The sequence below is a fragment of the Muntiacus reevesi genome, chromosome 17 (genome assembly GCF_963930625.1).
Source record: "Muntiacus reevesi chromosome 17, mMunRee1.1, whole genome shotgun sequence".
NCBI lineage: Eukaryota > Metazoa > Chordata > Mammalia > Artiodactyla > Cervidae > Muntiacus > Muntiacus reevesi.
This window is the reverse complement of record NC_089265.1, coordinates 43608378-43633954: the sequence shown is the minus strand read 5'-3', so window position 1 is coordinate 43633954 and position 25577 is coordinate 43608378. Positions and strand designations below refer to the sequence as shown.

General features: G+C 45.2%; 1 protein-coding gene across 1 annotated transcript; it reads left to right on the top strand.

Annotated features, from left to right (window-relative positions):
* Positions 1 to 487: 487 nt before the first annotated feature.
* Positions 488 to 25056, top strand: KLF9 (KLF transcription factor 9). Its single transcript, XM_065907931.1, has 2 exons — positions 488 to 1001; positions 23884 to 25056. Exons 1-2 carry the CDS (start codon positions 497 to 499, stop codon positions 24111 to 24113), a joined length of 735 nt encoding a protein of 244 aa, XP_065764003.1. The 5' UTR covers positions 488 to 496; the 3' UTR covers positions 24114 to 25056.
* Positions 25057 to 25577: the final 521 nt, after the last annotated feature.

The following is a 25577-nucleotide window of genomic DNA, read 5'->3' as shown; positions in this document are numbered from 1 at the left end:
GACCTGGCGCTTCGTCTGGCGCTTGCCACCTGCGTCCAGGTGGTTGGGTGAATGTCCTGAGGCTTTGGCTCGACGGAGAGGCGGCCGAGGGCGTGTACCTCTCTGGCAGTTTCCTCTCCCAGCGCCTCGGGGGCGTTTTCGGTCGAATAAACTTGCGACCGCCACGTGTGGCACCTTTCCAAGAGAGCGAGCTCGGAGTGGCGGGCGCGCCCGTCGGTGGGGATCTCGCCGGCTCTGGGCATCGGCGGCGGCGAGAGGCGGCAGCGCGGCGGAGCCCGGGGCCGTGGATGCTGCGTGCGGAGGCGCTGCCGGTTACGTAAAGATGAGGGGCTGAGGTCGCCTCGGCGCTCCTGCGAGTCGGAAGCGCCCCGCGCCCCCGCCCCCTTGGCCACCGCGCGGCGCAGCGCTCCTAGTCCGAGGCCAGGGCACGGCGAGCCGAACCTCCGCAGCCACCGCCAAGTTTGGCCGCGCCGCCGGGGCTGCTGCCGCCCGCACCATGTCCGCGGCCGCCTACATGGACTTCGTGGCTGCCCAGTGTCTGGTTTCCATTTCGAACCGCGCTGCGGTGCCGGAGCATGGGGGCGCTCCGGACGCCGAGCGGCTGCGACTACCTGAGCGCGAGGTGACCAAGGAACATGGTGACCCGGGGGATACCTGGAAGGATTACTGCACGCTGGTCACCATCGCCAAGAGCTTGTTGGACCTGAACAAGTACCGACCCATCCAGACCCCCTCGGTGTGCAGCGACAGCCTGGAGAGCCCGGATGAGGATATGGGATCCGACAGCGACGTGACCACCGAATCTGGGTCGAGTCCTTCCCACAGCCCGGAGGAGAGACAGGATCCTGGCAGCGCGCCCAGCCCGCTCTCCCTCCTCCACCCTGGAGTGGCTGCGAAGGGGAAACACGCCTCCGAAAAGAGGCACAAGTGCCCCTACAGTGGCTGTGGGAAAGTCTATGGAAAATCCTCCCATCTCAAAGCCCATTACAGAGTGCATACAGGTTAGCGGCGGCGTCTCCCTCTCCCACCCAACTCTGGGGTTAGGTAACCTTTGGCCAGGCAGTGTTCCTGGGTGTTAAGGACTCCATGTTCGGCCGAAAGGGTGCAAAATTTGGATGAGGTGCTGTTTAATTCTTTAAAGTGATTGAACCTGGTAGAGACGGAGAGCTCACTCTCTTTGATCGTCCCCAGCCTCTAGAAGCCATGGAGAGCCTTAACCTGGGGGCCAGAGCGAGTGCTGAGTGCCAGCCCTTGTGCGTGGCTTCGTGGGGAGTGGTGCCGCCCCTCCCCTGCCCCGCCCCGCCCCCCCCCAGGACTCCCGCACCGGGCGCCTATGGGGCCACCCAACCTGGGCAGACGCTGGCGGGGGGCTTGGGGGGACAGAGTCAAATGGCGTATCTTTTATTTTATTCTCCTGTGGGATTGCAGCGAAGTGGCCGAAACCTGGGAAGAAGCGGCGCACTTTACATGGAACCTTTTAGGGATGACTAAGGGCTCGGTTAGCTGTATGCCTGCTACTTTTCAGGGCTTGCCAAGATGGTTTTAAATATGGCCAAGAGTCCTCAGAGAGGTTTAAAATAACACTGCTTCAGGCAGCAGAGGAGTTTGATCAAGTGATGGTTGGTTAACTTTACGACTAGTTAGCCTTTTTAATGAGATTTCAGAGCGGATTTTTTCCCCACGTAATTTAGATCACACCTTCCACCCTGAATAGAACACTTAGCGAGGAGGTGTGGTCCTTGCCGGAGGTCAAGGCTGATAATGAAGGTTGGGATGTTTTGGAGGCCCCGTGGAAGGGGGTCTACCGGGAGAGCAAAAGGCAGGTCTGATCACTGATGCATGTGGCTGGTAAGACATCTGCAGTATAAAACAGGCTTTGGAGACTTACAGGAACGTTGGTCAGTCAATTCTGTTGGCTCTGTTTAATATATTCAGAAAAAGTCGGGAAGCTTTCATGCTTGGCCATGCCCTCTCACCATGTTTAGTGTCAGGGTCCTTTATCACTGCTGTCCTGATAAGGAAGCACTGTGCCTGGTCCTCTCCTGAAACTCCTTTTCCATCTGTCCTATGACACCATGTTTAAGGGGAGGTTGTCGGAGTTCCTTGGAAAGTATTACCGGGTTTTGGTGTAATTGTTAGTACTTTTAAGGTGAGGCCCTGGGCCTGTGGTTTCAAAATGATCTTTGGTTGGTTTGATTTGGTTTTGCTTTTTTGAAAAAGGCTACGTAATTGCATCTCATATTTTATTTCCTTTGGAAAGTGCTTCTTGTGGAGGTGGCTGCTGGCACAGGAGTAAAGCTGAATTTCCTCCACCGTTAATGTAAAATCAGGTTCTGTTTGGGGTTGTCATCTAGGTTGCCAAAAAATAGCACAGTTTGTATATCTTGTTGTGCCTGACTTGGGGGATGTGACCTTTAGCATGGCTCCCGGGTGAAGTCGGGGTGTACTAACCAGGGGGTGTTACTCACCAACAGCTGCTGGGCGGGCCTGGCTGTGTCAGCCATGTTCCCGGAGTTCAGCTCACAGGGACACCCTCTGCCACCTTGAGCAAAGGCACTTTCTCCTTCAGGAGTTGCCCAGTCGTGCCGTTGAGGAGGCCTGCAGAGCTTCTTTGCGAGCTCCCTGAGTCTGCCCAACTCAGAAAGGCATTCTGGACCATTCCGTTGAGTGATTTCTCTCAGGCATTTACAGAAATGGCTGCTTGTGTGTGCGTGCATGCGTGCTGCTCTTTAATACTCCATGAGGCAGGTCAGCTCAGAAGAACCTTTTACACAGCCCAGAGTGGAAAACGAAGTGAAATGTTAATCCCATTTTAAATGCTACAGTCGGTCCTTTGAAACTAGTGATGTGATAGCTGCAGTTGTCTTATTTAAGTTTGGGGCCTCTGTGATAATACTAGGATATGGTCAGACAAAAACCACTGCCTCTGTAAAGACCGTCAGAAGTGTGCTCCTGCTGGAGAAGATACTCTTTTTCCTGTGCAAAGGCTACTCTAAATAAAAGACTGGTAGGAGGTCTCATGCATTTGGAAGTTTCTGATTCAGCTTCCAGTTAGATTATTTTTGGTGTGGGGTAGCAGCTTCTTGATTTTTTAAATTATTGGCTGGTATTAAACCCAGAAGATGGCTAGGAAATAGCAACTGGCGTGTCTGTATTTTGCGGAAACTTTAAAAACTAAAATTCCAGCCACACCCCCTGCTCTGTGTGGCCTGACCAGAATCCCTCCTGCTGCTGGCTCTCCTCCTCCTGAGCCCCGCAAAACTGCCACTTGTGCAGAACCTGTGGCTTTAAAAGCTGAGCCACTTAAGCAAAATTGTGGTTTAGTTCAGTGCAGTTCCTTCTAGAATCCCCGAAGAGAGAAGATCCTTTTGAGGTGGACCGAGCTGCATTCTGATTTGTCCTACCCTTTCTGAGTTGTGAGGCCTTAACCTAGTTCCTTGCATTCAGAGTTTGTAAGCTAGAGGTCTGCTGCTCAATTTGCTTTGCAAATTTTTTGGTTTGGTCAGCGCAGGGTTTATAAACATTTTGTTACTAACGTGGAAAAATAAGGATTTCCGCACAAATCCAGATTTCTGGCTTCTCTGAAAAAATCAAAAAATCTGGCAATATGGGGTCTGAATTCCTGCCCAGCAGCAATTGGCTTGAACTGACCATTCTTTGTAAGGGGCATGTCCTTTATTTTAATCATTTACATGGTCTCTGTTGGCATTTAAGTTTGCAATCTCTTCTCTGTTCGAGCCTCAGTTTCTTAATCCCAAGATACAATACTATCTCTGAACTTAGGTTTTTGTGTAAAGATAATAGTTTGTGTGTGATAGACAGAGCTTAAAATCAGCAAACATAGGAGAAACTTAAGTAGTACTGTACTTTATGTTTTCTAATGCTTTGTTCAGTTTGTTTTTCTTTACCCTCTAGATCAGATATCTTCTCATCTGATATACCTCTAAAGTTTAAGCAGTAAATCCATGTTAATCTGAAAAAAAGTAAAACAAATATGAGCTTTTCTATCTCCAGACTCTTTGGAGAGTATTATTGTTTTGAATAAGTATTAGACCCACTGGAGTACGAACTTTGCCTGAAGACATATTGGGCTTATTATTTGAAAATGCAACCAACTTTTATCTTGGCACACCCCACATCCACACCAACACACTCCCCCCGCCTCGGAGCATACACCCCAAATTGGGCCTCCAAAAGCCCTCACCCAAACCCACTGATTCCCCAACTCTTTCCCACGTGCCCTCAATCTCTCTGTAAGCACACACAAAAAAAGAGTATCCCAAGTTCCCTGACTTTGTGGTCACCCTGCATACACACCCACACCCATGGGAGTAACTTTTGGAGAAGTAAACAACTACATCCAAATTCCAGCTCAGAAGTCATCAGAACCAGCTGATACAGAGTCATCCTAGGGTTGACATTCCAATGATAGACGCTCTAAGCCTTATTTCCATGCCAGGTGCAATTTTACTATCATTTTGGAGGGACTTAAATCAACTGTCCCCAAGTAGTGACAGTAGGTTGAGCCTAAGGGCACTGGTTATAGGATTCTGAGAACCAGAAAGCCCTGAATCCGTTATCACACCCCACTTCTGTAGAAAAAGAATTTTAATAATTTTTTCAATAGGGCAGAAGGGATGTTCATTAAAAACAAGGAGAGATAAGAGCTGCAAAGGGCTCAACAGTGGTTGCTCCTGTTTCTCTTTATCCTGTTTGAACATTTCCCTGGGCTACTTAGAATATGTGGTGGAGGGGACCTGGGGAGTCCCCATCCTGGAAGTTATCATCCAAACAGGAAATAATAGCTGAGACTTCTTTTACATTTTAAGATCCAGTTTTTGCCCTATGGGGGCAATTTTTTGGTTTCTCTAGGAATGCCCATCACTGGCTAGCTTTCACTCGGGTTTATTTCCTTCCTTAAGACAAAAGTTTTAAAATTTTGGTCATATAAAATGAGCCAGGCCTGCTCTGTGCCTCATGAACTCTTCTTCCTTAATTGCTCCAAAAAGCTTTGGAGTCAACTTTTTGGTTCAGGAGACTCTAGTACCATCAGAGGTATGAGAAGGACCCACTTCTGTCACCCAGACGGCAGGGGTTTGGGGACAGGGCAGGGTCTTGAAGTGGCCTCTAGGCAGTCCATAAATTAACCCCTGCTCAGTAATGGCAACCCACTCCAGTATTCTTGCCTGGAAAATCCCATGAACGGAGGAACCTGATAGGCTACAGTCCATGGGGTTGCAAAGAGTCGGACACGACTGAGCAACTTCACTTTTCAGTCTTTCCCACTTACTCTTCTCTAGTAGAAGGGAAGCCTTGTGCCTTGATCCTTAAGGAAACATTCTCTCTCCCCTGTTCTACTGTTCATAAGGCTCCCCAAAGTGATGTAGAATAGTGTTTCATAGCCTGACATGCTTCATTAAGTGTAAATATACTTAATATGGTGGTGGTTTAGTTGCTTAGTCATGTCTGACTCTTGCAACCCCCATGGACTGTATCCTGCCAGGCTCCTCTGTCCATGGGATTCTCCAGGCAAGAATACTGGAGTGGGCTGCCATTTCGTTCTCCAGAGGATCTTCCTGACCCAGGGATCAAACCTAGGTCTCCTGCACTGCAGACAGATTCATACTTAATATATGTCAGTGTAAATATACACTGAAGTCTGAGTGGAATCTGCAGAGATAATTGTTTCCCTACCCTTTATTCCCACTTTGTCTCCCCTAAGGAGATTAGCCCTTTTCCCCCCCATAACTGGCCTCCCCCATGACGTTTTGATACTGTAGAGCTGTTTATGTACTGTGTCCCTTTTGAAGGCTAGAAACATTGGAAGAGCTAAAACTTTTCCCACCTGCCTAAGATCCAATTTTTGCCCTATGGGGGCAATTTTAGCCCCATTTCCACCCCCAGTGAGACTGTCCAGACACAAGCTCATGTATCCTGTCAGGAAGAAATGAGAGCAAAGGACGGCAAATGGGCTCTAGCTGTGGAGGATGATAGGATTCTAAAGACTACAAGGATGTCCTGTTGGGTTTGCTTCTGAGTTTCAGGCAAACTAGAAACTCCCCTGCTTCCAAGGGAAGATGGCTCACAGCTGCTTGAGTCCCAGCTCACTGTTGGAATCTCATCCCGGGGGCTAAAACCTGTGAGGGGACCTGAGAGTTCTTTATTCCTGGCCCCCGAGATAGGAAGGACCAGTTGCTTCTTCCTCACTGCCCTCCATCCCCTGCCTATCCTTCATCACCCTCCATGTAGCTGACCTAACAAGACAGAGTGGAGTTGCCTTAGGAGAGCTGCTGTTGCTGGCAGGATTACTGTGTTACAACAGAAAATCCAAGAGGAGTAGCATTACAGAGTAAAACCATTGTCTCCTGTGATTGTCCTCTCAAATCTTCTGTAAGTGGTGAGGAGAGGGGACGCACGTGGGGCCTCGGTCAGCGAGAGAGGTACCAGAGTACATTTCGCTCTGTTTTGATGGTGACACCTCATTACCTTCAGCAAAGATGTAACCTGAGGAAAATGAGTTCTTGGGACACTGAACGTAAGGGTCAGATTTACATTCCTGGCCCAATTGTTGATGTTTATCCCAAGCACTAGTCATTCTGCAACGTCTGTGGGAAATTCCCAGATTGAACTTCCCAGGGAGAAACATCATATGACATATTGGGAAAGTGGCTGACAATGGTCTTCCTTAATACACTCATTGAGAAAAAAAAGTGGGCGGGTGATTTCCCAGTATTCAATAGTTCAGGAGCCCCTAAAACAACCTGATGTTGTACCCTGGTTAGTCGGATTTCTTGACCATCATTTTGATTTCTGCATGCCTTATGATCATGAGCATTCTTGATTCTTTTTTTTTTTTTAAGCAAGCTTTGCCATTTTTGTTAGTCTCGGCTACCAAAAATTTTTTCCTGGTTTTTTTTTTTTTCCCTTTCTTCCCTTTGGCTGCTCTCAGGCTTGGAGAAAAAGCTTGCAGCATTCCAGGCCTCTGCTGCTCGAATCCTCCCCCACATCCGACCCTCCCACCTTTTCCTAATGTTTCTCCAGCAAGCCCAGCGCCCACTGAAGAACGTAAATTAGTGCCTAGTAATTGGTACAAAGGCACTTTCTGTTTCTATGCAACAGACGCAAAAAGGAGGGGCAAAGGGAAGGATAAAACCTCACAGATGGTTAAAAACGGAAGGAAATGGGATCCTCTGCAGTGGTCTTTGAGCAGTCCTGTCTCTCGCTCCGCCTTACTTTTTGGTAGGAAGTTAGTAACAGGCCTAAGCCCAACCCTTGGTGGCAGTTGTTAGTAGCAAAAGAATAGAATTTGGAGGTTGGAAGTGACCTTGAGAGGTCATCGCATCCATCATCTTGTCTGTAAAAAAGTACACTTTTTTACACTTTCAGATGGACAGGGATCATTCCGTAGAGGCATTGGGGGGCTATGGAGGGTTTGGAAAAACAGCACCAAGGTTCAAAGGCTGGCCTAGCAGGCTCCTGGAGCCTCAACTTGCTCAGCAACACAGTGAGGGCACCAGGCCCTCTGAAGGTGAAGTTCTCCAGGCCAGAGTTTAGCCAAAAGGAGATCTTCCTTCACTGAATTCTTGGCAGTTCTTAGACTTGAATTCCTTTCCCCCAGGGTCTCCTGAAGATTTCAATCTGCTTAAATATGGTAAATTTAAAACACACACACACACACACACACACACACACACAAAACACACACAAAAACCCCTAGATTTAAAGAGCGGCTTTGCATTAACCAGATTAACAATGGAGTGAAAGGGCAGAGGTGGAGTCAGCCCGAGGGACCTCTCCCCTTTTATTATGGGAGCAGCACTCTGAAACAGCCCAAGGCCAGCGCCTGGGAGATTTCCTACTCCTCCCTTCCTGGAGTCCTCCTGAAACCTTAATACCTTTTTGGTGCATTAAGGCCAAGAGTAAACATTTGTCTTATCCTAGCCTCTAGCAGCACCCTCAGCAAATAATAGAACTAACATTATCATTCTTTGAGAATACCTTTCCCACTAAGGGAGTGAGATGCATCCATTTTTTATGCGTGGGATCTTCCATAGCATCTTTCCATTTATGATTAAAGCCCATGCTTATGATGGCACCTGTAGGCTTCCCTTGTAATATCAGCCTTTGTAGTTCGGAGGTGAGAATTGAACATCTGGATCTGAAATCTAAAGGTTCTGGAGCTGCAGAAACTAGTAAGTTCACCATCCTAAATCCAGGACCACTGGGTATTTGAATTTGTTTTTTTTTTTTTTTAACTGAAATTGATCGAAAATTCGAACAGCAGAATGGAATTCATCCCTGATTGAGTATCCCCTCTTTTTTTAATTGAGGATTTTATTTAAAGAGATGGGAGCTTAAGCCATATAAAATTAATGACAAGGATTTGAAAGACAGGCAGCAGTATTTTGTATTAAACGAAGTATGAACATTTTTCCAAGGTGAGTCTCCATTGTTTTGGAAGTGAGTCCCTCCCAGAGGACCTGACTTGAACCAAAGTGGGGACCAGTGGGGTAGGCAATAGACAGAAGCCCAGAAATTCTGCTTGAGAATTACAGATATTTCAGAACTGGAAGGAATCCTTTAGATCCTCTTTTTTCAAAGAGACAGAGATGGGGCGAGGTTTCACCCTCTCTCCCTTCCACGGAGCCAGCTTTGATGGGACAGTGGCAGTCAGAAAAGCAGAGTAAGGCCTATGAAGAGGAAACCAGCCCATCCTTAGGAACTTGAACATGAGGGGTCTCCAGAGAGGTCTTTACCTTCAGCAAAAAGGTAGTAAGTAGGTAGAGCCAGTAGAACATGGGCTTTGGGGGTCCCTCACACACCTGTGTTTGAATTGTGCCTCTGCCACTTTCTAATTGTGAGAACTCTCTGAGCCTCAGTTTTCCCATCTGTAAAATGGGGTTCAGTAATTACATACCTAAGGAGTTTTTATAAGACTTAATTCAGTTGAGGTATTTAATGCACTTAAAATATAGTGTCTCCATATAGTATTACACTTAAAAATAATTTACATGTGTTGCCCAGAAGCCCTTACAGTTCCCAGAATTTTTGTTTACAGCTCCACATTAATCCAGCAGCTTATTCATTTAAGTAATACTTACTATTGAGTACTCTTACATGCAAAGAACGGTGCTAGATGTCAAAAGCAGACACTGTGAATGTTGTAAATAATAATAATAATAGTAATAATTATAAATTATTAATATTAGTAATAATGCTATTAATAGTAATAATGGTAGCATCCAGCATATATTACACGCCAAGTTCCAAGCCAGATGGTTTACACACATTGTCACATTTCTACTCCCAGAAGGCCTGTGAGATAGGGTGGTACCCACTCCGGTATTCTTGCCTGGAGAATTCCATGGACAAAGGAGCCTGGTGGGCTACAGTCAATGGGGTCACAAAGAGTTGGACACTATTGAGCGACTAACACCTCTGTCATTTTATAGAAGGAAACTGGAGATAGTAAACTTAGTCCAAGGTTACTCTTAAGTCTTCCTTGGATGTTTCTAGGTGTTTGGAGTTGTGCCATGATGGCTGCTGACGAGGACCCCTTGGGTTTTTGCCAGCGGGAAGAGGCCCTGTGTTTTGCGCGGCTCTCTTGGATTTGGCCGCAGCGCACCATTGTCTCTACTCTTGGGTTCTAGCTCTGGCTTGTGGTTGGTTTTTATGAAGCTTAGTGAGGGTCCCTGCAGAAATCATGGAGCTGGCCAAACCTATCCTGTATTTTCCAATAGCTATCCAGAACCTGCATCCTTCCAATTGAAAAAGACCCCAGTTCTGGGCCCACAGCTGATTTAATCAAGCCTCTTGGTTGGAAGGGAAAAAACCCAAACTTGGACTGGCTTAGTAAAAATGAGAACTTCATTGGTTTTCATTACCAACTCCTTTGGGGGTAGCGCTAGTGTCAGCATCTCTGGATACAAGTGGTCAGCGTCTGCCCCTCTCCCCGGCCCAGCCTTGCTCTCCTCTGCTTTGGCTTTGCTTCCAGGCAGGCTGTCTCTGAATGGTGGTAAGATGGCCGCCAGCAGTTCAGTCTCCCTTCCTGCCAATTCAGCAAGCCCAGTGGAAAGACAGTTCCTCTTTCCTAATGATTCCAGCAAAAGTCCCTGGCTTCAAGCTGCATAACTGAGTTAGAACTTTGTGCCTGTCCGTGAACTTAGTCACTGTGGCACAGCTGGGTCACGTCCAGCCTCTGGGCCTGGGGTGTAGGGTTGCCTACCTGGAATTACGTAAACTCAGAGTGAGGAAGGGGTGGTTTCCAAAAGGAAACGCTAGGTGTGCTGTTCATTACCCCCAAAGAGGCAACAGGTGCCAGACAGGCAGCACCACCAGCTCTGCACTCTGTCCACCCATTTGTAACTACAGACAGGGTATTCCAAAAAGCAGAGTTTGACAAAATGAGAGACAGTAGCATGACAACATTTTCCCCCCGTATTTTTCTCCTCTTTGAAGAGGAAGCGCTCTGAACTCTCTCCGGAGTTCAGCCTGTAAGATAGCTACCAGGGCATATGCTAAGTGGTCTTTGTAGAAGACAGATTATTTCAACGCGTATTTCTCGAGACCAGGCTCAGCCCCATAGGCCCTCCTCAGTGGATGTTCTAGAAGCCAGAACCCAGAGACTCACATGGCATACGTGTAGCCGCACCAATGTGACCAGCAGCGCCGTTCACTTGGTCTCAGTTCCAGGCGTCTATTTTATGCCCAGAGGAATGAATTATGTTTGCCTGAATGTTTGTCACCTGGTGTGTTATTAGGTAGAGGCCTTGTCTATACAAAGATGAGCTATTTATATGGTGGTTCCCACTGGGATTCAGAAGTCTATTCAGTGTATGTAATGCCCAATAAGAACACCGTAATAAATCATAAGAGGCAAAAATTAGACCTTAAAAATAACTTACAAAAACACATAAAAATGACTTAAACCCCTACGCTGCCATAATTCTACAGTAGTTTTGTACCATTGCTGTTTTAATGAAAATAGGCAGAATGACGAACAGCTGTTTTCCCTCTTTGGTGTTGCAAATCACCCATGGCCAGCCACAAGATGCTTGTCTGCTGAGCATCACCCACTGAAGCAGGGGTTCCCAGTGTGAAAGAAACCACCAGCTGCTCCTCTGACCTGAGTCATTTCTTCTCAATGCCCTGCTTGCTCTCAAACTTCAAAGCCCTGTCCAGGAATGCCTGCCCCAGGAGGGCTGGGGGAGTCAGGGGGGGGGGCTGTTTGGTAAGAGCTGGACAGCTCCACCCTGTCGTTCTTGGTCTTTGGTGACAAACACCAGACTCTATGAATTAGTGGCTCACTCTGTTGAAGCTGGAAAAACTATTTGATGGTGGCACATGTGGCATGCATGAGTAGGGTCTGTGGTCATTGCAGCCTCACTCTCGTGCCAGCAGTATACAGTGGTTGAGCCCGGAGAGAAACAGCTGGAAATCTGGTGCTGTAGCAGCATCACTGATAGTCACCGTGGGTCACTTCGAGCGCCGTGACCTGGGAGGCCGGAGGAGGAAGCATTCACTGACCAGACAGCAGTCTCCTGGGTTTCCTGGTGTTACCCATTGTCTTTTGAGCCAATGGCTTCAGCTCTCTGGGTAGCCCTTGCCCCCAGACTGGAAGCTGTAGGCACGACATAAAATTTTACCTAAAGACACACATGGAGAGGTTTTCCTTGCGTTTGCTAAGGATGCCAGAAATCTTGGTGGCCCTCAGAAAGCAGCTATGTCCTTGGGCAAGAATCCCCCAGCCACGAGCGTGGGAAGCACAAAAAGGGAACTATTCCTGACCAGAGCTGAGTTCTCTGGAGCCCCGCTCCCTTCCCCACTGTTTCTGCTGTTGGGTGGGCAAACTTTCTTTGGGTAATTTGGAGTCTCCCACTCTACTCTGTTAAGTTTTATTCTCTTTTGGGTGTGAGCTCACAAACTCAGAGTTCTCTCTCCCTTTCCCTTTGCCTTTCTTTCTCTTGGGAGTGACTTCTTTGGTGGGCAAGAGCCTTGTCTCTTCTGGCATCATGGGAGGGCCGTCCACGTTGCGTGACCTCCTCTGACTTCCGGTCTCCCCAGGGTCGCATTCCTCGCAGGGGGGTGTCCTCTGCTGAGGAGGCCCTCTGCAGAGCGTTTCCTCTCACCCTGCCTCGTCCTCCCCTGGCGTCCTCCCCAGGGCTTGGACTTAGACTTGGGAACACAGTCTCTTCCCCGACCCGACGTTTGAAGGGGTGGAAACTCAGGCAGGCCCTTGAGACCCTTTTCTCAGCGTGGCTGCCCAACTCCTTAGGCGCCCCGATGGGTGTCAGGGGCTTCCCTGGAGGGGCGCGGACAGGCTCCGGGCATGCAGTGGGCCGGGCAGCAGGGGCCACTACTCTGAGACCACCCAAGCCTGTTTCTAACAGGAGAGTCCAGAGTGCCTGCCCTCCTCAGAGACCTCTGCGTCTGTTCCCTAAACACAGCCCCTCTGATTTCTCTCTCTGCAGCTCAGGTCTTGCTAGGAAGCTTTGGAAAATTAAGGGAATTTAAGGGTTTCAGCGTCTGCTTTACATTTTTAAAACTCTATTTTGAAACCTCAAGCTCAGCAGCAGCTTACTTGTTTTAACTGTCTCTCCCTCCCTGAGGCAGTGCGTCTTGAAAGGAGGGCCTGGGAGTAGAGGAATTAGAAAAACACGGAAGAGGCGCGCTCTACGTTTAGTTAAGGCCTGTGTTCTTCTTTCACCTCTAATCTTGTTCTGTGCTCAAAACAGAAAAAGGGATTTGAAAACTGGTTCTAATCTAAGGGTGTCCTTGGTCGAGTCACTAGCCCTCTGAGTTGGCTTCACGTGAAACAGGTTTGAATTTACATGGTCATAAAAATGACTCAAAATGCAAAGAGACAAAGAATCTCCATTCTCAGCTTAGTTTTGCCATCAAGCTTACGTATCCTTTTCAGTGGTTAGTTCCTGATATGTAATTGTTATTTATTTGGTTTTTTTTTCCCCACAAAAACTGCGCAAAGGCAGCACTCCACAGTCTGGGATGTGAGGAAGAATGCACTCGTGGGAATTGACTAATCTGGGCCTAGATCTCGCTGTGTGGACGTGGGACAATCACTGCACCTCTCTGCCACTTCAGAGTTGCTGAGCCGGGACCAGGTAGCGGAGACATGGAGATGTAATGACGTATCTCTTGCTGGGTTGAGCACCTAAAGAGTCAAGACCCTAGTCTGTCATCTTCATTTCTGAGGTCCTGGCACACGCGCCCTCTCATGAGTCAGTTGAGGTTAGGGATGTGCAAGCAGTGTTCAGACAGGCTGACTTGCTTCCGTACACCTAGACACCAGCTTCCAGTGAGGAAGTGTGCGTGACAGATGTTACAGACGCCCACTTCCCAGTTCAGAACCCCAAATCTGGGGACAGGGTGCTTTCCGCAGATAAACACAGGGACCAGGAAGTAAAATCTCACATCCAGACTCTATCATGACTCTTTTGTATCAACAAATGAAATGTAAAAGGAAACCAAATCACAAGAAGGATTCAGACAGAGAGAGGCCAGGAGCAAACCTTAATGTGATGGAATGGCATTCAGGCAGGATTATCCTTCTAATGCTATCAAGAATTTTTATTTTTCAGGACATCTACCTGTGGAGATAGTAGCAATATTTTTGGCAAACACGAGTCTCATAATTTCTTGATTTGTGAGTTTGGTACTAATTGGAATGATTTATGCAGGAAACTGTAGAATTGACTGTATCCAGATAATGTGCACCTCTTCTTAAGTGTATGGGCGTGTCAGCACTTGAGTAATAGAAATGAAAAGCAGTAAAGCCTCGATCACATTGTGTACCTGCAAGCTAGCATTACTTTCCCGTGGGGAATGAGGATTGATGATAGTGGACAGTGAGGTGTCAATGGCCTGGGGTCAGTGCAGGGACCCGCCCCGGGCTCTGGGCTTCAGGCTTCCTGTCTTTGCCCGTCTGTCTCCCCCTGCTTCCTAAGGAGCCTATTCCTTGGTGGGGCAGGCCTACCGTCACTGCCTGTGTCAGTGTCTAAAGGGAGAGTCCTGTCTCTTCTTGCAGGGGCCATTTTCCTTTCACATATGAGAGGAAGAGGTGGGGGAGGGGTGAGAAAACAGTAAAACCGTTTATTCTGAAAGTTTCTCACTTTCTAACAATTTGAGAAGGAAGCAGAACAATTCTTCACCTTTCTTCAGTTTTGGACACTTGAGTCTATTTCTCAATAGAGTGTAAATCCTCCCCTGCCCCTGGAATCTTGATCAATCCGTTGGTGGAAAAATTTGAACCCATACTCATCATTGTTATGTAAGACTCTTCTAAAAAAAAAAAAAAAGACTCTTCTGACTTCTCATTATGAAAGAAATAGTACTTTAAAAAAACCCAGAAAACATAGGGGGAAATTACCCCCAAAAAAGTAGAGGTTACCCCCTCACCTGTAGATGACTATTTTTCATATTTTGTGTATATTCTTCCAAGATGTTTCCTCTCCATAAATGTTTACACACATACACAGCAGATCATGCACTGCTCTCTTGATTTCGCCGTGAATTGCTAACATCTATACAGAAACATCTGTATAGGACCTTTGTAACAGGCACATATTATTCCTTTATGTGGAACACTGAAGTGTTCAACTAGATCTTCTTGGTTTGACATTTTTAGGTTGTTATCAAGTTTTACCTTTTATGAACAATGCTGGTATCCCTGTATATTTTCATATTCCTCTCTTATTGTTACCACAGATAATTCCTGGACAAATGTATTACCAGAAGGTCCTGGAACAATTATAAGTTTCACCCATTCCTATTTTCTCATGCCACCATCAATGATTGGTATATGAACATACTTTTTAACATTTTTACCATCCTGGTGTTCTTGATTGGCATGTTTTGGTTACTTATGAGATTGAATATATTTTCATATATTTATTAATTGGTTGTTAGTATTTCTTTTTTGTTCTTAGATTATTCCGTTTGCATCCTTGCCTAGTTCCCTGGTGGCTCAGACGTTAAAGAATCTGCCTGCAATGCAAGAGACCTGGGTTCGATCCCCAGGTCGGTAAGGTCCCCTGGAGAAAGGGAATGGCTACCCACTCTAGTATTCTTACCTGGGAAATCCCATGAACAGAGGCTACAGTCCATGTGGTTGCAAACAGTCAGACACAACTGAGCCACTGACACTTTCTAGCTTTATTAAGTTGGGCTATGTTGATTTGCTAGTGACCTTTTTGTACCATAGATTTTAACCTTTTGTCTTATGCTGCATTTTCCTTTATTAGTTCACTGTTTACACACACACACACACACACACACACACACACATATAAAATTCTTAAATTCTCTTTCCTCTCTATGTATGATTTCCTCATTCCATCCTTTCTTAGGTTCAAAGCATGTGTCTTTTTTCAGATACCTTAACATGTGTCTATCATTAACTAACATGCGGAAGTGCATCCCATGTAGGTTGTATGCAAACTCTCCACCAGGTTCAAGAGGTGGATGATTTCAAAGAGCTGCAAATGCAAACCTTTTAACATTTTTACGTATTTCAGACTGTCTTTCAAATAGGATACTACCTTTGGTTTCATGTTTAGAAAATCTCTCCCTACTCCAGGATTCTAAAAATATTCACCTATATTTTCTTTTACCTTTGTGGTTTATATTTTACATTTATGTGTATAGTCCATTTGGAACTTGAATGAAATGTGTAAGGGTAGGGATTCAGGTTTAATTTTTTTTTTTTTTAACCAAATATCTATGCCATTTATTGAATTAAGTATTCTTTTCTTCAGTGATTTGAAATGACCCATCCCTATAGTCTTGGGTTTATTTTCAGACTTGACTCTGCTCCACTGATTTGTCTTTTCCTATGCTGGTATTATAGTATCTTAATTATTACAGCTTTAATCATACATTTTAATAACTGGTATTGCAAGTGCTCATTTGTTACTGTTCTATTACAAAATTTTCTTGGCAAGTTGAGCATATTTATTCTTCCCAGTGAACTTTAAAATAATTTTGTCAAGTTCAAGAAGAATTTCTTTAGTGTGTGTATTAGTTTTATAGATTAATTTGTACAGAATAGCCATACTGACACCATTGGGTCTTAACCATCCAAGATCAAGGGAAATGTCCCATTTATTCATTCTTGTCATATCATCATTATGATTTTCTTTGTGTAGGGCCTGAACTTTATTTTAGGCTTATTCTGACTGACTATGGTTAGCATATAAGAAAACCACTGCTCTTTGGTATATTTATACCTATGAATGCATTTTTTTCTTCAAATTTTTTTATTGAAGTATAGTTGATTTCAGGCTTTCTTGGTGACTCAGTGGTAAAGAATCCACCTGCCAATAAAGGAGATGTGGTCTGGATCCCTGAGTTGGGAAGATACCCTGGATAAGGAAACAGCAGCCCACTTCAGTATTCTTGCCTGGGAAATCCCATGGACAGAGGAGCCGTTTAATTTGTCCAAAAAGAAAGTTGTGTCAGTTGCAAGTAATTCTTATTTTGCCTCCTCTGTCCCATAATTTACTTCTCAATTTGTTATCTAATTGCATTCAGAAGCATTTCCTGAACATTATTTAAATAACTGTGATGATTGGGGCGGGAGTCTATTCCTGCCTTGAGCTTAACTTTAGTGGGAATGCTACCTTCTTTTACTATTGACCTTGCTGGGGAAAGGTTTGTATCTATATTTTTTATTCTTTAAGGAGCCATTTTATTTTCCTAAAAAGAAAAAAGGATAGATGTTGAATTTTATCAAATACTGCTCTACATTTTTGAAGGCAAGTTGTGTGTGTGTGGGGGTGAGGGTAAGTGGGGGTGAATTTAGCCTGTTCAAATGAGGAATAATATCATTATGATTTCCCAATATCAAATTATCTTTTTATCTCTGGAATCCTAGTTGCTTTTTTTGTAATTAGGAAAAACTATTTTTCCTCAAGAAACAGCCTTGATTTTGTACATCTGTGTGATGCTGCGATTATTAATTGGCATTTTTAGAATTCTGTTTTGAAAAAGAGGCCTAAATTCCCTTAGATTTGTTTTACTAGACTGAGTTACTTTTGCTCAAAGCAATGGAAGTATCAGGGTGTTTTTAACCCTCTTGTGTCAATTAAGTTTAGCCCATTTTCAGCTCTTCATGGAATTGTGGAAGGAGAGCCAGAGAGGGGAGGGTTGAGAATCCAGGCTGGGACCTCAATGGCTGCCTGTCTGAGCTCAGGGGAGCCTGGACAGGGTTAGATGTATCCAGTTAGCAATCTCCAAGCTTGTCCTCTTTTTCATTCTATGCAGAACACTTAGCACTGTTCATTTCACAACTTTACACAGAAGAATAAGCCTCACTTGGCATTGTCAGCCAATCACCAGGTAGGGTAGAGATCCTTTCCTTAAAAGCAATGAGCCATCATGTTGGCAAGTGCATAGCCAGCAGGCCCTATTTCATTTCTCTTGAACCTACTGGAGGCCCAGAAGACTCCTAGAGGCCTGACCTGTCTCTGTAAAGAAAATCTTTTACATGTTTGATGCAGTGTTCAGTAGCCGCTTCGATCCAGTTTATATACTCAGAGCTGAGTCTGTCAGTGATAAGCACTTAGCTTGTTGCTGAAAGGGGAGGGAAGGGGAGTGGTGTATAAATAATGAGAACACACAGAAACTTGTGCTGTTAACAGCTCTGCTTCAGTAAAGCAGACTTTATTGTGTCGCTGCCTCTGGGTGTGTTTTCCTGTGAAGGCCAGAAATAAAGCACCAGTCTTGTACATGTCTTTTATTTTTTTTTCCCCCAGGAGGATGGTGACTCTCTCATTAATACGAAAGATAAGTTTAAATATTGTTTAATTAGTTGTTACTTTACCATATGATTTTTTTTTTTTTTTCTATATAAAGAAGGCTACCCATTCTTCTGGCATCTTAGACTTGAGCTAAAAGGAAGGGCCTGACTTGATCTACCCCCAGCTGCGGGATGCAGGCAAATCACAGCCCCTCTGAGGCCCATCCTTCCCTCTCTGCACATCATCTCCCGTCTCATTCAGCCTTAAATTCTCTTTCCCCTCTATGAATGATTTCCTCATTCCATACTTTCTTAGGTTCAAAACATGTGTATTTTTCCAGATATCTTAACAAGTGTCTATCATTAACTAACATGTGGAAATGCATCCCATAGTAGATTATATGCAAACTCTCCACCAGGTTCAAGAGGTGGATGATTTCAAAGGGCTGCAAATTGCAAATCACCAAGAAGAATTCAAGTCCCCTGCCTGCTTACTGCTTGGCTGGCACAGTGTTTTATCAGAGGTGGAATTTGAATGCCTTTCTGTGTGGAAAGCATTCCCCAGTTGGCTCCAGATTCCTCTACAGTCTATGATGCAGTCTAATATACTGGGCATTTCACCCACTTTTATTTTGTGTCTGATTCCTAAAGACATTTAGATTTACAAATTTTGGTGTGTACCAGATAGAGAATCAGGCCTGCAGGTTGAGATGAGGGGCAGCCAACTTTTTATAAAGGACCAGATAGTAAATATCTAAGGTTTCGTGGCCCATACGGTCTCTGTCACAACCACTCAGCACTGCCCAGTCAGGCTCCTCTGTCCATGGGGTTTCTCCAGGCAAGGATACTGGAGTGAGTTGCCATACCCTCATCCAGGGAATCTTTCCAACCCAGGGATCGAACCCAGGTCTCCTGCATTGCAGGTGGATTCTTCACCAGTCGAGCCACCAGGGAAGCTCAAATAAAAAGTCAGCCATAGATAATACATAAATAATGAGCATAATTTGTGTTCCAATGAAACTTTGTATGGGGACATGAAAACTTGAATTTCATATGACTTTTTCTTGTCACAAAATGTTTGATTTTTTTTTTTTCAACCATTTCGTAAAAGCTAAGTATAAGGATAGTGCTTATTCCAGCAGGTCAAACTTGACCTATGGGTCGAAGTTTGCTAACTCCTGATTTAGATCATCGACCAAAAGCCCCTAATGCTTTTCCAAAGGATCCAAGAAAAATCAAAACAATCCTAGAGCTTTTAGACTAGCAACTCACTTCCAAGTAGATCTATTTTTAAATGCTTGGAAACTGTAAGCTTGAATTATACACATTATATGAATCTAACAAAGGCTACCATTGGCTCTGATTTGCTCTGGGCCCTGTGGGTGGCTTTCTCCTCTCTTAAGCGCTCAAGGAAAAGGATGTTAGGGCAAGGACTGTACCTGGGTTAGAAGCAATGAGAACAATCACATGACAATTGTAAGGGGCAGTGAAGAGAGAACAGCCAGAAGCTAGAACGAAAGTGAAGGCAGTAGGAACGGACCCTGATTACACTTGGAATGTTTGTAAAGCAATAAACATATATACTTAGTAGTTCTCCAGTACACACAGCTGATTCAGGCTTCATGACAATTTTCCTCTGATTATTACTTCCATCTTGCTGAAACAGGGAATGCCTTTCTTTCTTTTCCAATCTTAGCACATGCTGGAGTGGTCTTCTGACCCATTTTTCCCACAGTGGACACAGATTCATTCAAATAAATTAATCCCTCCTCATGACGCACTTGAAAGAAACACGTGCCAGTGAATAACTAAACCACATTACCACACCCTCAAGGAAACTGCCTCTGATGTGCATTTGTCCTAACAAGCATAGAGAAAACATGGAGCTTTTCCTTGTCATCACTTCCCTCCCACCAGATCATCAAGCAGTGGAGAGAGGGCTCCAGAAAAGGGAGAACGGAGAGGGGTTTCCGGTCTGTTTTGGGCTTTTTTGTTGTTTGTTTGTTTTACAGCTTTTCATGCTGTGAATTCTAACCATTCATTATATTTTTTAATGTAACATGTTTAAAAGAACACTTCTCCATAGAGTCTTCATTGAGGTTAGAGAAGACTTTGCTGCTGCCTGATTCTGAAATAGCCCAGAAATCTTTACGTGTTCTGGGAAATTCTGAACAGGATTTGGTCTTATGAGAGACATGGAGGATGAGCAGACTCGGTGCACGTACACACACGCACACAGTTGAGGCATGTACTAAAAGCTTGGCAGCACAAGTAGCACAGAAGTCAGACATGACATTGTCCTTGCCCCAGGAGGCCCAGACTTTTTGGGTTTTGATAAAACCTGCATTTTGCCTTTTGCTCAAAAGTTCTGCTGAACTGGGTACAAATGCTTTTTAATCCAACAGAAGTTACAAAACTGTCATTATAACTCCATGTTGTTGGCGTTTTCAGAGGGTTCAGCTGGAAGCCCCTTCCTTGCACATCATCTGCCTTGGGAATTCACTGGCTTGCTGTATTGCCTTCGGCTGCTGTGGCTTTTCAGCTTAGAGCTCAGGGAGGAAGTATTTATACTTCAACCTTTGTATAATGAATCTGTGTATAAAAATTCGTTTTGCCCACATCGAGTTTCCCGTAAGAGCAGGTAGGTTGTACATGGCGTGGTCACTGTTGTTCTGCTTAGAGAGCAGCAAATAAAATCTTGGTCATGTATAGATTGTCACAGAGATGATAGCGGTATTTTGTTATTATTCTCATTATTTTCACATCTCTGGCACAGGTTCGGAGAAGCTGGGGGAAAGAATCATTTTTGGATGACTTAGCTGCACCACACTGGGCAGCTCCCAGCCCTTTGAGCCTCTCTCTGGGTTTCAAGAAGGTGGGGACAGGAGTGAGACAATATTCACTCCTCACACCTACCTAAGAAGTGTCTGGAGACTTTTGTGGAAACCAGAGTTTGTGCCTGAGTCTGTGAAGCAGCTGCTTTGGGCTGTGCTTGGAAAGGCGTGAGGAGCAGGGACACACATACCCAGAGCTGGGGGCTAACAGTCACAAGAAGAGCAAGCGATTCTCATCTGAAGCAGCTCCTCTGCCTTTCTGCTTGTGTGGGTCCCTCACAAACATGGACACGGACTCTCCCCTGCCAGTCTAGGGGGCAGGAGGCCCCCAGTGCTGGCCTGATCATGTCTGGAGGGCGAAGATTAGCTGCATTTTAAATGGGACAAGGAAACAGAGCATGAATCTGAGGAGAGCAACCATAATGGAAGGGATGTGGAAACACTGACGCGCGTTAAGCCGGTTTCCTCATTTGTAAAATGGGCCACCTTCATGGGGTGTCACATAAGAATTCAATGAGATAATACATGTGAAACCATTAGTCTGTACATGCACTTTTGTCATTCAGTTCAGTTCAGTTGCTCAGCTGTGTCTGACTCTTTGCGACCCCATGAACTGCAGCACACCAGGCCCCCCTGTCCATCACCAACTCCCGGAGTCCACCCAAACCCATGTCCGTTGAGTCGGTGATGCCATCCAACCATCTCATCCTCTGTCTTCCCCTTCTCCTCCTGCCCTCAATCTTTCCCAGCATCAGGGTCTTTTCAAATGAGTCAGCTCTTCGCATCAGGTGGCCAAAGTATTGGAGTTTCAACTTCAACATCAGTCCTTCCAATGAAAACCCAGGACTGATCTCCTTTAGGATGGACTGGTTGGATCTCCTTGCAGTCCAAGGGACTCTCAAGAGTCTTCTCCAACACCACAGTTTAAAAGCATCAACTCTTCTGAGCTCAGCTTTCTTTACAGTCCAACTCTCACATCCATATATGACTACTGGAAAAACCATAGCCTTGACTAGATGGACCTTTGTTGACAAAGTTCTTCTTCACTTCTGCCATAAGGGTGGTGTCATCTGCATATCTGAGGTTATTGATATTTCTCCCAGCAATCTTGATTCCAGCTTGTGCTTCTTCCAGTCTAGTGTTTCTGATGATTTACTCTGCATATAAGTTAAATAAGCAGGGTGACAATATACAGCCTTGACATACTCCTTTCCTATTTGGAACCAGTCTGTTGTTCCATGTCCAGTTCTAACTGTTGCTTCCTGACCTGTATACAGGTTTCTCAAGAAGTCAGTCAGGTAGTCTGGTATTCCCATCTCTTCCAGAATTTTGCACAGTTTATTGTGACCCACACAGTCAAAGGCATTGGCATAGTCAATAAAGCAGAAATAGATGTTTTTCTGGAACTCTCTTGCTTTTTCAACGATCCAGCGGATGCTGACAATTTGATTTCTGGTTCCTCTGCCTTTTCTAAAACCAGCTTGAACATCTGAAAATTCACAGTTCACATATTGCTGAAGCCTGGCTTGCTGAATTTTGAGCATTACTTTACTAGGTGTGAGATGAGTACAATTGTGCAGTAGTTGGAGCATTCTTTGGCATTGCCTTTCTTTGGGATTGGACTGAAAACTGACCTTTTGTAGTCCTGTGGCCACTGCTGAGTTTTCCAAATTTGCTGACATATTGAGTGCAGCACTTTCACAGCATCATCTTTTAGAATTTGAAATAGTTCAACTGGAATTCCATCACCTCCACTAGCTTTGTTCATAGTAATGCTTTTGTCATTATTTTAGTTTATTTTAAAATTTTCATTTATTTATTTTTGACTGAGTGTTTCCTCAATTCTAGGGGCTATTAATGAACTGGATCTTCATTGTGGTGCATGGGCTTCTTGTTGCAATGGCTTGTGGAGCACAGACTCTTAGGCATGTAGGCTTCAGTACTTGTGGGCTTATTAGCCTCTTGGCATGTGGGATCTTCCCAGACCAGGGATTGAACCTGTGTCTTCTGCATTGGCAGATGGATTCTCAACCACTGGACCACCAGAGAATCCCTGCCATTATTTTAGAATAATGTGAGTTCTTCTTTTATGAGAAATATAGAAGAACCTGGGATTATTTCATCCAGATAAGAAAAGAGAAAGGCATGATGGCAGTCTTCAGATAGTTAAGGGACTATTATGTGACAGAGGGAACAAACTAATTCTTAGGGTTAAAATATGGCCTTCACAGGGAGGCAGGTTCATATCAGTAAGAGGTTTATTACAGGGATGCTCAGAAACAAGCAGGCTTCCTTGGCAAATATGGGGCTCTGCCACCAGACTTGTTCAGGCAGAAGCTGGATGGCCAGGCCCTCAGACACTTGAGGGGAGATACCAGCCCCTGGCAGGAGGTTGGTTGGATTAAATGCTCAGTTGTCTTCCATCTCTACAATGCCAGGAAACTTAGCAAGGGCTAAGGTTTGACTCCTCAGAGAGAACTCATGAAACCAGCAACAGCATAAAAAAAAAACTGGAAAATGTAGTTAGTCTCCAAGGCTCTTTGGGGATCCATTGGGTATAAAACAGCAACCTCAGTTACCTAACAGAGATGAGTCTCAGCAGTTTCTTCTTGGTATTACTTTGTTAGGGCTGCCATGACAAAGTTCCACAGACTGAGTGGCCTACCAGCGACCCCCAACCTTTTTGGCACCAGGGACTGGCTTCATGAAGGACAGTTTTTCCATGGGTGAGATGGTGGGGATGGTTTCAGGATGATTCAAGTGTATTACATTTATTGTGCCCTTTAATGCCACCACTGACCTGACAGGAGGTATTGATCCATGGCCCTGAAGTTGGGGGCCCCAGGCTTTTAACAACAGAAACTTATTGCTCACAGTTTTGGAGGCCAGGAGTCCAAGATGAAGATGGTGGCAGAGCCAGTTTCTTCTGAGGTCCATCTCCTTGGCTGGTAGATGGCCACCTTCTCCCAGCATCTTCACATAGCCTTTCCCGTGAGGCAGTGACCTGATCTCCTCTTCTCATGAGGACACCAGTCATTGGATTAGGGCCCATCCTGATGACCTCATTCATGTAACCTCAGTCAACTCTTTAAAGACCCTGTCTCCAAATACAGCTACATTCTGACTGAACTACTGGGTGTTAGGACTTTGATCTCTGACTAGGGGCAGGCAGTTCCGGCCGGAACATAGAGGCGTTATCCTTTTGCGTCATGGTGATAAGGTCGTCCACCAGGACCAGCCTGGAGAGTCTGGTGACAGGTCCTTTAACCTCTGTCCCTGATTCCCTCCTCGTAGGTGAGCGGCCCTTCCCCTGCACATGGCCAGACTGCCTTAAAAAGTTCTCGCGCTCCGACGAGCTGACTCGCCACTACCGAACCCACACAGGGGAGAAGCAGTTCCGCTGTCCGCTCTGCGAGAAGCGCTTCATGCGGAGCGACCACCTGACCAAGCACGCGCGGCGGCACACAGAATTCCACCCCAGCATGATCAAGCGATCCAAAAAGGCGCTGGCCAGCCCTTTGTGAGGCGCCGCGCCCTCGGCCGGGAGGACAGACCTGGAAGGACGAATACTCCCAGCGAACGGACGGACGCGTGCGCACCACGGCCCCGGGAGGCGTGCTGCCCGCCTCGGAAGATGCTGTTCTTTGGTCTCTAGTCTAAGTTTCCTCTCCCCGCGCTGTTTTTAAAAGCACATTGTAACCTGAGATCCAAGTCCACACTTGGTCCCCTTGCAGAGGCAACTCTGAACTGTTGTCTCTGACTGTCGGAGGGAAGGCAAATGCTTTTTTTTCCCCCTCTCCGTAATTTTTTTGGGGGGTGGGGGTGGGTGGGGGGAGGGAGTCAGGCCGAGACTGGGGTAGAATTTTAAAGATACAACACTGGTGTACATACGTCTGACTGGGTGAGTTGACCTGTGGCATCACACAGTGATTCTGGGCCCTTTCTGCTTGCTGTCTTTCAGAATTGTTTTCTTACCTTTTAATGTAATGACGAGTGTGCTTCGGTTTCTTTAGCAAAACCACTCTCTTGAGTCACGTTACCTTTTGAGATACAAAACGCCATAGCACAGCTGTCTTTATGCAAGCAAGACCACATCTACTCCAGCATGATCTGTCTTCTAAAGACTTGAAAACAAAAAAGTTACTTATAGTCAATGGGTAAGCAGTCTGAATTTATACTAATCAAGACAAACCTTCGAAAGGTTACACTAAGTACAGAACTTTCAAACCTTGCTTTGTATGAATTGTACTTTTTGAACATAAGCTGCACTTTTATTTTCTAATGCAGAGGATGAATAAGTTAAGTACATGTTTTAAGGATAGAAGCAGACATTCTGTTTGGAAACGCATTATAATCTGCTTATTTTACAGTACATGTTTCCCTGTGAAATGGCAAAGATGTGAGGGCAGAATATATACAACAGATGCTGAAGGAGAAGGAGGGTAGTACTTTTTTTTTTTTTTTTAATTTAAAAAAACAAACAGAATTTTAGCTCTATTAACTTTTCAAAATTTTCCAATCCTTTTAATTAACCTCATCTTATTGTACCATAATGCCACGAACAGGAGGGCTTTGACTCTGTTGGGTTTTATTTGAATGAGTGCATAATGGTAACTAGCTCTGGGAACGTCTGCTTTCTGGGGAAAAGCATTGTTGGTTACCATCTCATATTCCTACAAAACTCCCACTAACAGGTGCAAGAGTTATGTAAAAAGAAAAGGGGGGTGAAATGTGAAAAGAAAAGTAATACATCCCTGTAAGTAGTGAGTGCTAAGGAAAAATACCACAATGATTTCAGAGGAGACTGCAGAGTCGTCTCTTTCGGAAAAGGAAGGCACATGGAATATGTAGGGATGAAAATGCATCACTGTATCTTTTACATTTTACATCAGTAGCCTCACCACTATAGATCTTGTATCCAGGTGTCTAAAACGGCCTCAACCACTACATCCATAATATGCCATTTATCTGATAACATAATTTTGGCT